This window comes from Pagrus pagrus (genome assembly GCF_965226575.1).
Source record: "Pagrus pagrus genome assembly, chromosome: 23".
Taxonomy (NCBI): Eukaryota; Metazoa; Chordata; class Actinopteri; order Spariformes; family Sparidae; genus Pagrus; species Pagrus pagrus.
Window position 1 is genome coordinate 7,141,065 of NC_140205.1, and position 16,704 is coordinate 7,157,768.

A 16,704-nucleotide genomic window follows, 5' to 3' on the forward strand; every position below is an offset into this window, starting at 1 on the left:
AATTTTGTAACCTCTTTTTCCAAAGTAAGAGTTTTGGATTTAGTCTTTTATTTCCCTGGGGTTGAAATGAGGTTTAATGAGAGTGCTGTGACTCAAAACCATAAAGCTAAAAGTTTCAAAAATAAAACAAATACCTTAAAGATGCATAAAAGATCCATAAAGCCGAGGTAGAGTCAGACGATCATTTCTATCTGGGTTCATTCATCACCTATGAGAAACTGCTTCATGTTTTACATCATCATTTGATCCATTGTTGATATGAAATTAGTATTATTTCTAATGCTGCGGCTTAAACTCATTGCAAGTTTAAAGGGTTTTCCTGCAGGCCCTCCTTTTGTAGTTAACAATATTTTTTAATGTTCTGTATTTGTTTGGTTGCCGTGGAACCACTGGCCGACAGTCAGTCAAAAGAAGCCGCCACGACACGTTCAAACGAAATGTTTATCCCATCAGGTTTAAGATCTAATCCGACCGTATCTCGTCCTTAATCCTTCAATCAGCATCTACGTTTTCATCTCCGGATATGTCCACCACATGTTCTCTGTAACAAAAGAAAAAAAGCAGAAATGCAGCTAATCAGAAGAAGAGGTTTTGTAAAAATGAAAGACAGAAAAAGTGGAACTTGCTGGGAAGCCATCACATGACCTGAGTAGGTGACAGGACTTTGGCCACGTGATAAAGGTGGTTGTACGTGGGGATGAGGGGATCACAACAGCTGACTCTGGTCCAGGATGGTCCTTGATTTTTCTCCACTGATTTTAGGACACACATATGTCTTCCTTCCTCAAGAACTGAACTTCCCCTGACCTTCTATGCAGTAAAGTTAAGTAACTCTCCATTCCTGCTAAATGTCCTGCGCATAATCCTGTTATGAGTTACTTGACATTTTCCAGAACTTTTCTCAGACGGACCAAAAATTCCTCTCTATTCTTCCTCTGAGACCAGGCTGAGTGTGCTGAGTCAGGAGTCCCCTGGGCGAACCAAGCCTGATAAAAGGGCCTTTCAAGCAACAATTTCTTAAGAATGCTGCCAAGTGAGGTGCTGGCGAGCTTCAATGGCTGCACCAAACAACCGAGGCTCTGAACCGGCACCACGTGGACCGGCTAGGTTTCCCTTCGAATGTAAGAAAAGCCCGACAGAGGTGTGAGCTGCAAGACTTCTGGACGTGAGCCTTCACCAGATGTTACCAACCTCAGTATAATCCAACAAAATCCCAGTACTGGAATATTTGACCACAAGTATTCAAAGCATGTATCCAAAGATCACCAGCCAGGAGAAGGGGGTGACTTCCCCAGGACCCTACAGCTTATTTTTGCTCCTGGGACCCGAGTAAAGATCAGTATTTTTTGGCCTTAAAGCAAAAAGCTTAACCGTCTTTCCCTGAAATGTGATAGTTGCAGTTGCCACCTCTGTTGTAGAGATTCAGGGAAACACGAACTCACACAAACATTGTGTATCAGGGGAAGCTGCAGGAGCCTCTGACAGCTTTCAAAATAAAAGCGTTTTTGCACGAATTATGTCAAACGCTTGCCTCTAAATCTGACTGAAAGTAAACACATATAGCAGCACCCCTGACTATCTGCAGAGTGATCTACATCCATGGCAACTTGCTGGCAACTGGTAATAAATTTTCCTTGACCCACTATGACCTGATCAGACAATGGCAGGCCTAATGCTTGAGCTAATCCCAAACATGGTGCCCCCGGGTGACACCGTCCTCACATCTTGTGCCACTCCTCTTTGGATGAATCCCAAAACAAGGAAGTCCAAAGTCTGAATCCTCAGAGAGTTTGTTTCCAGGGCCGACACATCGAGAAGAGAGACAAGCAACACGAAACCGGGAGCTTCTCAACCACTTCCACAAACACGTCATCACAGGAGAGCAGTGGTGGAAGAAATACAGTCCCAGTACTACTCATATCTACTTCATCAGCAAAGTAACTGTGAGATAAACGTAGCGGAGTGAAAAGTGTAATATAACCATCTGAAATGTGCAGTAATGAACGTAAACACTCAAGTTAAGTGGTAATACTTCAAAACTGTTCTTTTTTAAAATAGTTTTATTGCATTAAGTTCATATTTCAGTGCAGTCATGAGGTATCTTATGTGTTTACATTCATTTGCAACATTTCTTTTCGCTATACTTTATACGTCCAGTGATACAAGAGGCAAAAACGAACAAAACAAAACAAAATCAAAAACTGTGTCCACACATTTATCTACACGTGGCCTCACCTGTACACACATGAATGAACCTGCACATTTGAAAATGCGCTTAATGTATTCATCCATGTCTAAACTGTTCCTGAGGAAGTTTTTAACAATCCAAGTCATAACACCTGTAGTTTTAGGAAATCAGAGCAGGTAAATGTTGATATACTGTAAAAAGAAAAGGTGAATAAAAACTAAAATGATTAAAAGTCATTATCACTGGTGGCTTCACCTCAACAAACCACAACATGCTGCTTTAATCACAGCTGCCCGACCAATACTAGACTTTTTGGGGGGCCGATTCTGATACCGATATTAGACCATCGTCGGTCAATATACACACTTTTTGTTTGCAGTCATCCCTAAAATGTAACTTTAGTCTGACAATAAACTTATTATTTACTCATTTAATTTAATTTACTTTTACTGCATTATCTCTACAAAACATTTAATATCAGCCCATAATGCTCAACATCTGCTGTATTGATCATACAACAACAACAACAATAACACAATTCTGCACGTGATTCACAGCTGCTTTGCATTTTTCCGATCAGAAGTCTTGTTTCCAGAGTAAATAGGAACTACTTTTACACACTTCTGTGGTATTGCCACTCATGTTCCAGTAAAACATGACAACATCCCCCCTGTTTGCTCATCGAGCCACTCCTCGGGAAGTTTAGAGAAGTTGGATCTTCCAACAAAAGAAAGAAAAGTGAGATAAAGGGAACGATGAAGCGCTGCAGGTTTCATTTGCGTAGCCCGGCCCACAGGGAGCGTTTTGGGGAAGAGGTAACTGTATACAGTATGTTTTCAGAGCTCTTCTTGGTTCACACCACCATGTGACTGTCGGTAACAGACCTCACCAGGCTCAGCCCCTGTTTTTTTTTTCCCTGGAGCAGCATTTAAAACGTGTGTTTCATGTTGTGTGTGTCTGTTTGCATGCGCTGCGTCTCCTGGAAGCTCCGCGTAAAGACATCCGTGCCAAGATGTTGTGGTTCAGGCAAGGACTCTGCTTTCTGCCCGCGTTTCTGGTCATCTGGTCCTCCAGCACTTTCATCGTCTCCTACATTTTTGCGGTTTTCAGAGGAGACGTCGACATAATCTTTCCATACATCAGGTGAGTTGCATTTAAAGCTTTCGGGGGGGGGAGGGAGACACTTTTAAAAGATGAAAATGCGCGTCGATGTGTTGTTCTCTTCGTTTTAAGTGCAAGACAAAACTTTAGTTTCGTTTTCCTCCGCTTCTCTCAACTTGGCTGGTGCCCAAACTCCAGCTGCACGTACACATCTGTCGAGCCCACTCTCTCCCTTTTAGACTTTTATTTTTAAAGGACGAGACTAAAAAGTTACAAGTGACCCGAGCTCAACCCTGCACTTACAGTAGACCCACAATAAACAGGAAGTTATGATTCAACATTTCTGTGAAGGTAAGCTGCACATCTTCGCTTTTTCTCTTTCAGTGACACAGGTGCAACGCCCCCAGAGAGCTGCCTTTTCGGCCTGATGACGTTCATTTCTGCATGTGCAGGTATTTTCACATCTGTGGTGTCACATCTGCTGCTGATTGGGCAACTTTGGGCTCTCCCATGGGGAGGAACAGAGGTCTCCGAAGATGTTGTTTCCCCTTTTTCGAGAAAATGAAAGCAGAATCTAATTGTGGGACGCAGGAAGACTTTGGGGGGTAAATGACACTGTTTCAAATCTTTTCGCAGGGGTTGCCACCATTTACGCGAGGTACAAGTATGTGGAGAAGCTGAGCGAGGAAACCAGAGTGGTGTGCGAATGCCTCAATAAATCTGCTCTCGTGGTTGGGCTGCTGTCCTGTTTGGGCATGCTTATTGTCGCAACCTTCCAGGTGAGGCTTCTCATTCGGTGACACTTTCAAAAAATCACATAAAAAAAGGTTTTATTATAATGTCTGATTGCGTGTTTGTTGCAGGAAACTACAGTGCCAAAGGTTCACGATGTGGGAGCTGTGATTTTCTTCGCCTCTGGTATCATTTACACAATCCTCCAGTCTGTAATATCATACCGTGCCTATCCGTTTGGGTCCTCCATGGGTGTGTGTCGAGCACGCTTGGGTATCGCAGTCCTCGCTACTTTGGCGTTCTTCCCCAGTATCCTTTCACTGAAGTCGAACACGTCTATTAACTCTGGTGCTCTGCTGTTTTCTCTGATACGTTGATGCATGACATGGCATTTTAAACCCAGCTTTATGATTGCAGCATCACTCTCTTGTTGATACTGTCATCACATTTACCAGTAAATACACTCGATGCGCTGTACCGTGCACGTTTAAAAGTGCAAATCATAGTTGAACGTCATTTTCCTGAATGGATCATTCAGCTGTCATCTGTGCGTACTTTGTGCAACAAAGCGTACTGCACAGAACCCCAGAGGACGAGGTGAGCTGCAGTCTGCCACTACGTGTCATCAGTTCAAAGCTTAAATGATTACATGATCAGTCAAAAGACAGATAAATAATCAGCAACCATTTTGACAATTGATTGCATAGTAGCCTATGAGAATAGTACCCCTCCCACCAAGCTAAGCAATGTGTAACACATTGGTCACATCTGAGTATTTTGGCTTTCTGGCTGTTTCTTTGGACAAAACAGCAAACAAACCTCCTGTAGGCAACTTTAGGTGGACTTTTTGACAACTGTCCTGCATTTATAGACCAAACTATTAATAAATTAGTCTAGAAAATAACTGATTTCCCTCTTTCAGGACTATGCCTACCACTTAGCCAGCGCTGTATGCGAGTGGATCGCTGCCTTCAGCTTCATCTGCTTCTTCCTCACATACATCGACGACTTCAAAGTGAGTATCCAACCACCAAACGCAACTGTATTTCTATATTTATTGCTACACGGCGTTCTTATTTCTCTCCCTTTTTATTCCCTACAGCTGTTTAACTTACGAGTGACCACAGAATACGAGGATTAGTCGCCGTCCATCTCCAGTGTGTCAGTGATTTTTGTATGGATATCAGTATTTTCAAGATTGAGAATGTGCTGCATTTATTTTTGTAAACCAAATGCGCTTACATTTTGTATTCAGTATTTTGCACTGCAAGGCTTTCGTAAGATTTTTCTATCACACGACTGAACTCGTTAGCAGAATATTCTAGGTACTGTTTTGTAAAGTTATTTATAACAGGCTGTCTGTCAGGTGGCATCATAGAAAGCTGCCCACACATCTTTATACTTTTTATACAATTGCAGTCATTTTATAAGAGTCCTTAATGCTACTGGTGTTCAGTAACACTTTGCACTTTGCTCTCGACTGTTGCCACACCGGTGTGACACGTCCAGTCAGAGCCGTGACTACTAATACGAGAAGTTCATCACATAGTGAACTCATGACCACTGTGCTTGTGGTTAAAGGAGACTATCACATTTTATTCACGTTTGTCCGTGGGAACATGGTGAAGAGTCGGGACTGATGTTTTTGTGAGGAACTGTATGGAGGTGCTCATTTAATGCTGAGAAAATGACTTCAGATACTCAAATGCTGCCACTTCCTTAATCGAAGTTTGATGGTGTAAGAAGAAATTAAGTAGACAAACTCGTTCAGTGGATACTCCCGTTCAGAGGTCTGCTACTTGTGCGCTAAATGGTTTCAGCTGTTCTGCCGTGCAGCTATGGATGCGATTGTGCAAGTCTCTGCAGCCTGTAGACATTTCTTGGAAAGGGGAAATGCGCTAATTAGTTTATTAGTTTGTTCATTTCTAATTGAATTTCAGGCAGATTTATCCTTTGCCTTAAAGCAGTGGTTCAATATAACTCAAAGACGGTTAAACTGAAAGGTAGAATCAGCAGGATTTGTCCAGGTTGTTCCTAAACGCACCAGAAGGATAGTTGATAGCCACAATTGGCAGTAAAAGTAAAAAGTTGCCCAAAAGAATACTAAAGTAAAGGATAGGTTTAGTATTTGTACATTTTGCATTTTTTTGTAACAGAAATATATTTTAATGTATTTCTCATCTCTTATTACTTATCACCCTTTAGATTTTTACTGACTATCAAGCCCCAGGTTGGAAATCTCTGTTTTATACTGTAACAACATTTTTTGCACCGGTTCACGCATCACTTGGGACACTAGACAAACCAAAGGCACAAGGGTCGAGACCATGAAGCCGTCTGAGACCATGGAAAAGAAGAACTGAAATACTGAAGACTCTCAGGCTGCTTGAGATCATTTTAATAACCTTCGACATATTCTTGTAAGTGTTGAAGGAGAAGGCATCGTGCATTCTGAGGAAAGCGGTCGGTTTTTGTGTCATAGTTGCTGTCGTTAGTATTTTAAGATCACTATTACATTTGAGTATTTCAGTAGACAGCACTCCTGAGACATTCCTTCTCAGATCTTTGTCTATAATCGGTGATTAGAAGTAGACGGGACAAACATAGAGCGCTCCAAAGAGAAAACCCTGTGCTGTTATGTGTAGGAGGACAGAAGGGAAGTCACATGAACACAGATTATTAACCTGTTTACTACAGATACTGTATTTACAAGGGAAAGTATTGTTTAAAGCAAATGACTTTGTATCGATACGGTTTTTGCTCCTGACATCGATGTACTGTACAGATGAGATATGAACTCCAAAATAAAGACACTTTTTTATAAGCAAACTGTTTATTGAGTGTTTATTATGGATCCAAAACGTCTTCCTTCAGTAAACAAAGTGCTTTCGGGACTTCTCCACACTCATTTTTCACAGTCATTATAGTGTAGTATCCATTCATAGAAATCTCATGACTACAACATTTCATTCATGCTAAAGCGTTCTGACTTTGCTAGTTTCTAGTTTAGTCACAGATTCTGATGTAATGATAAGGAACGAAAACTAACAGTCACACACACAAAAAAAAACCCCACTGTCGTTTACATTTTTCTGACAAGTGGCGTTCATCACTGATTTTCCTCTTAGTGCAAGTTTGTTTACTCGTCATTCCAGCAGTGGTTCGTGTGCAATTTCCAGGAATTAAAAATCAGGACATTAAGGATGTATCAATGGAAAAATGTTAGCAAAAGCAGAGCCAGGCAATATATTATAGTCGTTCATCAGCGACGTAAAGTTTTTGTTTTTTTTCCTGTTTCATAAATAAAGACACGCAGCAGCTCTGGTAAGAATTCAGATTCCATTTTCTAATTGTTTGTTGTTTGCCACCTTTTATCTGAACAACAGGATGCACAAAAATAAAAAGGAGTCTTTACACTTTCTAAATTTACTGGGATTTTGTCCTAAAATCAAAAATACAAGGCAGCAGAGGCCTTTCACTGAATGTACTGTAGTTTTTGATTGATGTGATATTTCTCTCCCTGGCCTAAACACGCAGAATTACAACGTATGTGCCAAACATTCAAAGTATCCAACGTATATTTGTTTCTCTTTTACACAGACCCTGTAACAAAGGCATAACGTTTGACTGCTCAGCGTATCTCTTAAAGGCATTAGACTGACAACCAAGTAAGATCAATCATTTCTACACTAAATAATTACTTTGTACAAAAAGGACTCACTACTGCCACGTTCTGAGGACTGCTGCTAACAAAATCAACACGGAAAATCATTTGTCAAAAAATGCTAAATGTATCAAAATTGAGGAGGCCATGAGTAAAACCATTTCAGCTCCTTTGCACTGAAATGACAATCACTCTGGTTGAATTCTCCTTTCTCAGGCACTTACATTTGCATCTTCTCGCCGGTGCCCCTTTACAGGCACACTACAGCCTACTTCTCTATTAGGCCAACAGAAGCTCTGAATGCCGATGGAGATGATGGACGGCCTTTACAGGAAGCTTTGCGATGATGGAGATGGAAGACAGAGAATCAGTCGCTGAAAGACGATTCGCTGTCAGAGCTGGTGGCGGCAACATCTTGATCCTCCGCGCTCGTCGCTGCTCCGTCGGGCACGGGGGCATCAGGTTGGCTGTCATCAGCAGTGAAGGAAATGTTATCTGTCAAGTTCTTGAAAAGCTGTACAGATAATCCACATGAATGCAGACATTTTTTTTTACAAAACACTCACTCGAGCAAGTTGGGATCCAAACCCTCCAGGACCATTTTATTCCTTATCGCCATAACTGGAACTCCCTGTGACAGATAAAACATGTTCAGATACAAGACACACCGTTTGTTTTTAGTCCATAAGCAGGTGTTAGTGATGACTTACCACTTGAACCATCTTCAGGTATCGAGCATATCGTGGGTCTTTGGCCACTGTCATGACATTCTCTGCAGGCGCTTCTGCTTTTTGTGTCGCTGCAGGCTCCGGTGCCGTCTGAGCAGGCTGCAGCGTGACATGTAAAAATATAATCAGACAGCGTGAAGTGGCAAGTGGTTAACAGCACCGGATATCAAATGTGGTTATTTTGCATTTATTGTAGGTGGAGCTCCTTTTGTAAGTTTCAGTTGTGCTGAATTTGTAAGATTTAATGATCGGCTCTAGACGTCTGCGTGCATTTTGGGGAATTAGCTTATTGGCTTTCTTGAGGTTTTGATGAGAATTTCAATACAATGCATGTTTATACACTAAATATGACGCTACAGGGAGCTGCTGGTTAGCTTATCTTAGCATAGAGGATGGAGACAGCAAGTCTGGCTCACCCCAAAGCTCACAAATCCACCTACAAGCACCTCTGAAGCTCACTAGTTAGTATGGAGTATGTCATTTGTTTTATCTGTGCATGAACAGAAGTGTTAAGTTGTGGTTTTAAGGGGCGTTATGAGCTGGGACAACTGACTCATCATCACCGTGAGGTTGCTAAGGTGAGAACTAATTCAACAAACCAAACATAGCACGTTAATTTGTGAGTTTTAGAGGTTTAGATAGATGGACGTTGTCACCTTTGGGCAGAGTTAGACTTGCTATTTCCCCTTATTTCCTGTCTTCATGCTAAACTAAGCTAACCATTTCCTGTATGCACGATACAAGGGTGGTATCGATCGTCCTATGTTAGTCTCAGCATAAAAGTTAGTAAATGTATTTCCAAAAATGTATCAAAACATATTCCTTTAAGTACTTTTTATAAGCACTACATTATGAACTGCATGTCACTGTCTTTACCCCTGGAGGAGGCAAGGGCTCTGCTGGTGGACCGTCTGTTTGGCTCTCATGGGCAGTTGAAGTCCCATTGGCCTGAGCAGGTTTCCGCTGATTGAGTCCATCTACTGTGACGTCCTCCAGCCCAGGAATGGAGGACAGCTGCTCAGAGCATTACAATATTTGATTCGTAATCAGTGCATGGGCATGACATGTCGTAAACTGCACAAAGAATGACTGCAGAGGCTAAAGATCTCACCTTGGCTTCCAAAATGCACAACGTTGTTTCAATCTGCTGTATGCGGAGGGATATGTTTGAAAGTTTCTGTGGGAGAGAAATTTACAGAAGTTTTACAGAAGAACTCTGGAAATGTTTTTTTAAGTTGTTTGTGTAAACTAACTAGGAAAGACGAAGCAATATAAAAGCAAACAGTTAATAAAAAAGATGTACAAACCTCTTCACAAACTGTAGAAAAACGGTTGAGGAACCGAACTGTGTGCACGACAAACTGATTGAGATAGGCAACGACTCTTCTCTGTTGAATAGCAGGGACCTGAAGGAGGCAGAGAAAGATATTTTAAGAAGGAACCGAGGGTGTAATATACGGAGGAAATTAAGTAATTCACACTATCCTGATAAAGCAACTAAGCCATTGGTGTTTTACTACAAGTCAGTCATTAAGGGTCTAGGTACAGCATAAAGATGTATACCACAGCTGAGCCTCCCTATAGGATATTTACAATAAATTAGCAGATATCATTTACTTCCACTTACAATTATTTAGAAAACTATAGGCTACTGTAATTTAATTGGAAATAAATTCATATTTTGTTTGAATTGTGCATTTGAAAACCTTTAACTCATATTTTTACACGTATTATTGTGTATTTTGGCCTCCTAGCGAATGAAACCTCAAAGACTTTTTTTTTTTTATCAATGAATAAATGTACATTTTCAGATTACAGCGTCAGTATTTATTTCTATTTAACAACCCAGTCACAATCACAGCTACCAGAATGAACCTGACCCAAACCTTATGTGATCAGGTGACAGCATCTGTCTGATAGGTCACGAAACATTTTGTAACACCTGATCTGACAGTGCAGGACGTCGTGACAGCGTTTCTGCTGCTCGAGTGCATTAAAACAGACCGTCTCATGAACTGTAACAGTGTGGTGTGTCCAAAAGTTAAACACATTTTTAGAAAATTAAAGACATTCAAAGGGAAACTGGACTATTCTGCCCTTGGAAGAGAGTATTTGACAGCGATGTTTGCTAATGACAACGAAATTGTCAGCTGCTTTGATTACAGCCACGTAGGTTTGGTACACTAACGTTAACATTACTATCTCTAACTTGCTAAGAAGGATGAAAACTGTCTTGCAGCACTGTTTTTGGCCCGTTTCCTCAAAAGATAGCTAGTTAGCTTCCGTTGCTACAAGCTAGCTTGATACCAACCTTGGTGAGATCAACACCTGACCCGACAATCGGCAGCCCGTCTTCGTCCATGTTGGATTTTTAAACTTCCTGCAGATTATAGAGATGATTCAGTTCTGTCAGCAACTATTTTCACTGCAAGAAGACACGAAACGCAACATAGAAATATTTGCTGTGAAACGTTTCATGTGACTCTGGACTGTGTGATCGCGTCCCTACGTCAGGAGGAGACTTCCGGTACAATCAGCCAATAGGAATTTTGATGTAAGCTTTTATTTTGAAGTATCCCTTCTGGTCTGTGGAAAACAACAACATCCGGTTGTGTGCTTTGGCTGCAGAGTGACGCAATTTGATGATGTTATTATTACATTTTGATGAAGCTAAACAACTTTTCATTACGTGTTAATGACATGTTAAATGAATGTAATGGTCCTGTAAACAATAAAGTGATATCAAGAGAAGGGTTACAAGACAAAACAAAACATAAACAGCAGTAATACAAAAATAAGCAGTAAAATCCAATAAAAAGGAGGTTTGTCTTATTTGTCCCATTTAGTAATACAGTTCAACATTGGTTTGGAGTCACTGGGTCACATGACATGGAAGCTATTGAAAAGAAATGCTGAATTTTCATAATAAATATTCATATAACATAGAAGAAGCAGTAAAATCCAATAAAAAGAGGTGTGTCTCATTTGTCCCATTTAGTAATAAGATTCGGCATTAGTTTGGAGTCACTGGGTCACATGACATGCAAGCTACTGACAAGAAATGCTGAATTTTGATTAAAAAATTAATTTAAAATATATATACTAAAGTAAGAAATTAATTCACATCTCTGTGAACTGATAACGTGTAAAACTGAAAAATAAAATTGTACACCTGTTATGTATGTTTAAACTTTAAGACAGAGGGAGAGAAATTGAATTATCAAGTTAAAAGCATGCACGGCTGAGTTTTGAGACTTTTATTTTGAAAAGCGGAAACGCAGGAGACGAGTTGAGGAAACGGGTGCTTGCGTGCTAACAGCGCATGTTAGCCAAAAAAATGTAACAACACTATTTTATATTTATTTCTCCACGCTACAGGAGACATATCGCACTAATGGAGGCTGTTGGTGCTGCAGAGAAAATAATCGGTACGTATGTTAGCGATCGGCCCCCGCTGTTATTTAAAACGGGCTGTGTTTATGTTGGTCAGACTGTTAGCGGGATCCGTCTATTTAAAGGAATCGTGTCAGTCAGAAGCTGTCAGACTGGTGCTGTTGCATTAGAAATTAATGTTATAGTAAAATATCAAACAGTAATATGAAGTAACACAGTTTATTATGTAGAGATCCAAAGCACAGCTGTGGATAGTTTGCCAGGTTGCAAGTTTACAACTTGCCATTAAAAAGGTTTTGTCCAGCAATTATACTGGTTCACAGGCTTGTAGCTGGTTCTTTAGTGGTAGTTAGTATACACAGGAAATTAAATATGGATCCATCAGTAATTTTGCCATTACTACTTAATAAATTATTGCTTCTGTTATATTTTCTTTGTTCAAAGAGCAATGTTGCCAGTTAAATGAGTGTTGCTGAGTTTGTTGCACTTGCAGCTGCTCTCATTGATGCCCTCAACAGACCATCTCTCACATTGCACTTGCGTGTTTCAGACCCAAGCCTGCCTCTTTCATCCCTTCGCCTCCTGGTGCCCCCACTGCAGCTCCTGTCTGCTGCTATGTGGCAGCTGGCGAAGCAGAAAGATGTGATGAATTATGAGAAGCTCCAGGAGTTTGTGTTCATGGTGAGCGAGGCAGTCCCCGGACTGATCAACCACAGACAGAGGGCCCAGCTCGTTCTGGGTCTGAGAGCGAGGGTGAGAAGAAGTTGTGTATAGTATTTATGATATTTATAAATGTTGGCTTATGTAATTTTGCAGCAACATTTTGTTGATATTTCAGTTGATTCTGGAGCTTTGCAAAGGCTCAGCCCGGGGTTTTGTGGATTGTCACGCGATCCAGAGCCGTTTGGATAGATTCCCAATAACCTCTGCAAACACGGATGTAAGTACAGTGGAATACCCTTTAAAAAAACAAATGACAACGAATATTTATAATCCTTTAATGCCATCCGATCCTATCTGTGGCAGTACAGGGATGCAGAGGTGCAAACAACAGAGTCCACTTTCATCGCGCTTGTTCAGAGCCTGCTGAAAGATCCGGTTGAGAGAGCATATTTCTTCCAGGTGAAACAGATTTGAATCGTTTGTCAGCTTGAGAATACTCTAAATAAATCCTCCAGTAAACAGAAATGACATGATCTCTTGCAGGAAGTGTTCCCAGTGGAATACGGGCAACAATATGATGCCGCTCTGCATGTGTTACTGTGGGAGCTGCTGTCAAAACTGGAAAAGCTGCTTCCCGTACCGGACTTAAAGCAGGTATTCAGTCCGTTCATCCAGGTGTCTCCTGTTGTTTTAACTCTGCAAGTCATGTGCCCTAATAACAACTGCACTGTGATTACAGACTTCAGCATGGCTGGGCTCCGCTCCTTCTGTTTTGGAAGAATGTGTTCAGTCCTCGCCTGAAGATCTGAGCTTAATCTTCAGGCACTACAAAAGTTTAGGACAGCTGAAAATGCCCTGTGAGTAGAGCTGAAACTACCAAAAAATACCCCGTTTCAGCTTCTGAAATGAAAGCTTTTGCACCTCTTCCTTCCTTCTCTTGCATCTGAGAAAGTGCCTTAACGTTGTCGTTTTCCAACCAGTCACTCTTTGTTTTCTATTCTACAGACGGCCCATCATCCACCATTGGTAGCTGTATCATGTCTGCTCTATCCATCCCCCCCTCCCAAAAGACAAACATCTCTGTCGGACTGGAATCAATCCACAACTACGCTAATGTCGTAAACCCTGTCACTTTCGTTGGAGCGGACCAGTACAGCATCGTGGCCGTCTACACTGAAATGGAAGTCGAAGCGTCTGAGGTAGAAGAAGAAGTGATCGAGTCAGCTGAAGTGCAAGTTCAAACGGATTTCTATGAAGAGGAGATAGTGACTGTTAGCGCTGATAACGTCGGCGGTGAGGAGGCCGCCGGCTTGAGGGCAGAAGAAACAAGTGAGACTGTGGATGTTGCTAAAGCTCTGGAGACTCTGACAAAAACTTTTGCGCTAAGGAAGGAGAGCCTTGGTCATGATGTGCTGACAGGAAAGAGTAATGACTCATCCCTCAATGATGAGCTCGGGTCAGGAAATGCACCAGATGGAGATAAAACACATGAAGAACTAGAAACAAGTAACCAAACTGACGAGAAAAGAGAAAACACTATTGCAGAGGTGGAGGAGGATTTCCAACCTGGAGATGCAGAAAGCAGTACGAACTCTGGTACAGACTTGAAGGATGACCATGAATCATTTTCTGTTGTTGAAGAATCGGGAGAAGTCTCCAGTGAAGATCCAGTTTCTGAAACACAACAGTCTCCCTGTTCGGCTAACGTGCGGCGATCCTCTCGTCTACAGATGAAGACCCCACCCAGCTGGCAGGAGGCGTTTAAAATTAAGAGGTCAGCCGGAGAAATGTACAAAAGGCTAGCCGTTTCCCCCTGTCTCTAGTCTTTGTGCTAAGCTAAGCTAATCAGCTGCTGGCACCAGCTTCAGACTTACCTTAGAGATCTAACTCTCAAGAAGGCAAATAAATATATCTCTCAAGTACCACAAAACTCTTAAGGAATTAATTTCCTGGTATTTCCTGTACCTCTTTAAATACTATTTTTCCAAACACAATTATTTTTAAAAAATGTCTTAAAATTGTGAAGATTCAATAACAAGATTTTCTTTCTCCAGGAGCAGGTCTGATGTGTCAGCCGCCCCCTCTGTTATAGCCATCAAAGGAAATGACAAAGGTAATATTTTTACATGAAAAAGAGAAAAATCTTGAGCCTTTTTAAATAAATCCTTATATTTCCTCACACCTGTGTCTTTTTTTATTTGCAGGTGATTTAGACGAGATGACATCGATCATCTTCACCTGCTCACAGTGTCCCTTCCACCACTCGGATGAAAACAGCCCTCCTCACTTCCACATGCAGCGTGTTCCCACTGAGGTGTACAGGCGCCTCTCAGCGGCCAAACTCACACCGTCTCCTTCCAGCGCGGACGAAATTTTTACATCCATTAAGCTTTTCTCCAAAGGAAACGCAGAGCAGAGCGAAGCCGAACAGCCTGACGCTCAAAGCAAAGTAAATGTGTCTCCGTCACAAGGCAAACAGAAGGCCCTCACGTGCGACACGTGCGGTAAGACGTTCACCCGGACGTCGGACGTCAGGAGACACCAGCTCACTCACACTGGAGAGAGACCGTTTCACTGCTCGCAGTGTGACCGAACCTTCCAGCACTCGTGGGATCTGGCCAAACACGAGAGTAAAAATCACAACGTGGCCATTTCTTTCTCCTGCCAGCTGTGTGGGAGCTCCTTCGCTAACCTCAGGGCACTGACCGTCCACCATAAGAACTCTCACTCGGCGGAGAGCCAGCTTCCTCAGATCTGCTCCATCTGCAGCCAGAGCTTCCCGTCTTCCTCCGAGCTGCTCGAGCACAGGAAGTCTCACATCACCGGCAAGCGCTACATCTGCAACCAGTGCGGCGACGGCTTCGACACCTTGCTCGCCCGGTCCCAGCATCGGCAGGTGCATCAAGTGAAGCATCAGTTTAAGTGTCCGCACTGCGAGAAGACGTACACTCGGAGATCTGACGTGAAGAGGCATCTGTCTACCCACACCGGGGAGAAACCTTACCAGTGTGACCAGTGCAACAAACGCTTCTCGCTCCGCTTTATGTTCATGAAACACCTCCGTGTTCACACAGGTGAGCGGCCTTTCCAGTGCTCCCACTGCCCCAAGAGGTTCACCCTGGTGTCGGTGCTGGCCAGACACGAGAGGATGCACACCGGGGAGAAACCTTTCCTCTGCTCTCAGTGCGGGAAGGCCTTTTTGTCACAGGGAGAGCTTCTAAAACATCACGGGTCACATGTGGACGACAGGCCCTACTCCTGCCCTCAGTGTGACAAACGTTTCAAGACCAAGAAAACCCAGCAGGAGCACATCATCTCCCACGCCGGCGCCCGCCCGTACCCCTGCACCTACTGCGGGAAGCGCTTCACCAAACCTTACGCACTGACGAGACACAACCTCATCCACACAGGAGAGAGGCCGTTCCCCTGCGGACACTGCGAGAAGTCGTTCCTCACCCTCAGCGAGGCTCAGCTGCACCAGCGTATCCACACGGGGGAGAGGCCGTACGCCTGCAACGTCTGCGAGCTCAAGTTCAAGAGCTCGTCGGAGCTGGCGCGACACAAGCGCAGCCATTCGGGGTTGAAGCCGCTGAAGCCGAACTGCGAGCAGTGCGGGAAGACGTTCACATCCAAGGCCAAGCTGAAGAAACACATGGAGGCACACAGGGAGGAGGGAGAAGTAGCACAGTCTGTGGACTCTATACAGCCCGAGGAATCAAATAATTAAACACACCATAGAGACAGTCTCAGTGGTTAAGTTAGTGAAAAAGAACGTAATGTTTCAGGATGCTTGAGTTTAGAAATTTTGCTTTTGTAGTTCTTATTAGGAGATAATATATTTAATGCAGATCAGGAGAGAAACATCATTATACTGACTTTATCATCAAGTGTGGACAAATGTTTGGTACCATTACATCCTTCAATCTTTAAGTAAATAACAGGAAACCTGATTTTTTTTTAAAAAGTTGTTAAACACAAATCATTTTGACATCAGTGTTTTGTACGTGCAGCTTCACTCTCTTGTTTCCACTTTGCTTTGAAGTTTGCAACATGGGAATTATATTTAAACCATGAAATAGTTTGTATGAGATCACAGGTGAACAAAATTGTTCATTAAACACATTTTTTACTCCACAGACTGTCTGTTTCTTTCTGTGTACTATAATGCTGCACATCAGTCGGGTGTAGTGTTGTCAAAAATATCAATACATATTGATTCAGAATCGCCCCCTTAA

The 16,704-nt window shown here is 42.4% G+C and overlaps 3 protein-coding genes across 3 annotated transcripts; 2 read left to right on the top strand and 1 right to left on the bottom strand.

Moving 5' to 3' along the window:
• The first annotated feature begins 3,067 nt into the window (after nt 1–3,067).
• On the top strand, nt 3,068–7,328 carry dram1 (DNA-damage regulated autophagy modulator 1). The gene is made up of 7 exons (XM_084345835.1): nt 3,068–3,331; nt 3,674–3,741; nt 3,926–4,068; nt 4,153–4,330; nt 4,560–4,618; nt 4,944–5,036; nt 5,124–7,328. The coding sequence occupies exons 1-7, from the start codon at nt 3,201–3,203 to the stop codon at nt 5,160–5,162; spliced, it is 711 nt and encodes a 236-aa protein (XP_084201961.1). The 5' UTR covers nt 3,068–3,200; the 3' UTR covers nt 5,163–7,328.
• washc3 (WASH complex subunit 3) lies at nt 6,862–10,927 on the bottom strand. Its single transcript, XM_084345836.1, has 7 exons — nt 10,725–10,927; nt 9,721–9,819; nt 9,525–9,590; nt 9,290–9,427; nt 8,396–8,512; nt 8,252–8,316; nt 6,862–8,152 (listed from the first exon to the last, which is right to left on the bottom strand). The coding sequence occupies exons 1-7, from the start codon at nt 10,773–10,775 to the stop codon at nt 8,053–8,055; spliced, it is 636 nt and encodes a 211-aa protein (XP_084201962.1). The 5' UTR covers nt 10,776–10,927; the 3' UTR covers nt 6,862–8,052.
• A 785-nt stretch (nt 10,928–11,712) lies between these two features.
• Nucleotides 11,713–16,603, top strand: LOC311252328 (uncharacterized protein). Its single transcript, XM_084345406.1, has 9 exons — nt 11,713–11,841; nt 12,357–12,559; nt 12,645–12,746; nt 12,833–12,928; nt 13,013–13,123; nt 13,209–13,326; nt 13,475–14,243; nt 14,524–14,582; nt 14,674–16,603. Exons 1-9 carry the CDS (start codon nt 11,808–11,810, stop codon nt 16,194–16,196), a joined length of 3,015 nt encoding a protein of 1,004 aa, XP_084201532.1. The 5' UTR covers nt 11,713–11,807; the 3' UTR covers nt 16,197–16,603.
• The last annotated feature ends 101 nt before the right edge of the window (nt 16,604–16,704 follow it).

What these genes read in the sequence shown, in the direction of transcription:
- dram1 (XM_084345835.1), top strand. Translation starts at nt 3,201, where the DNA reads ATGTTGTGGTTCAGGCAAGGACTCTGCTTTCTGCCCGCGTTTCTGGTC. An exon ending in TACTTTGGCGTTCTTCCCCA is followed by an intron (nt 4,331 to 4,559) that starts GTATCCTTTCAC and finishes TGGATCATTCAG; the next exon opens with CTGTCATCTGTGCGTACTTT. An exon ending in CATACATCGACGACTTCAAA is followed by an intron (nt 5,037 to 5,123) that starts GTGAGTATCCAA and finishes TATTCCCTACAG; the next exon opens with CTGTTTAACTTACGAGTGAC.
- LOC311252328 (XM_084345406.1), top strand. Translation starts at nt 11,808, where the DNA reads ATGGAGGCTGTTGGTGCTGCAGAGAAAATAATCG. An exon ending in TGCTGCAGAGAAAATAATCG is followed by an intron (nt 11,842 to 12,356) that starts GTACGTATGTTA and finishes TGCGTGTTTCAG; the next exon opens with ACCCAAGCCTGCCTCTTTCA. An exon ending in AGGACAGCTGAAAATGCCCT is followed by an intron (nt 13,327 to 13,474) that starts GTGAGTAGAGCT and finishes TCTATTCTACAG; the next exon opens with ACGGCCCATCATCCACCATT.
- washc3 (XM_084345836.1), bottom strand. Translation starts at nt 10,775, where the DNA reads ATGGACGAAGACGGGCTGCCGATTGTCGGGTCAGGTGTTGATCTCACC. An exon ending in AGCCCTTGCCTCCTCCAGGG is followed by an intron (nt 8,513 to 9,289) that starts GTAAAGACAGTG and finishes GTCACGCTGCAG; the next exon opens with CCTGCTCAGACGGCACCGGA. An exon ending in ACCTGAAGATGGTTCAAGTG is followed by an intron (nt 8,317 to 8,395) that starts GTAAGTCATCAC and finishes TATCTGTCACAG; the next exon opens with GGAGTTCCAGTTATGGCGAT.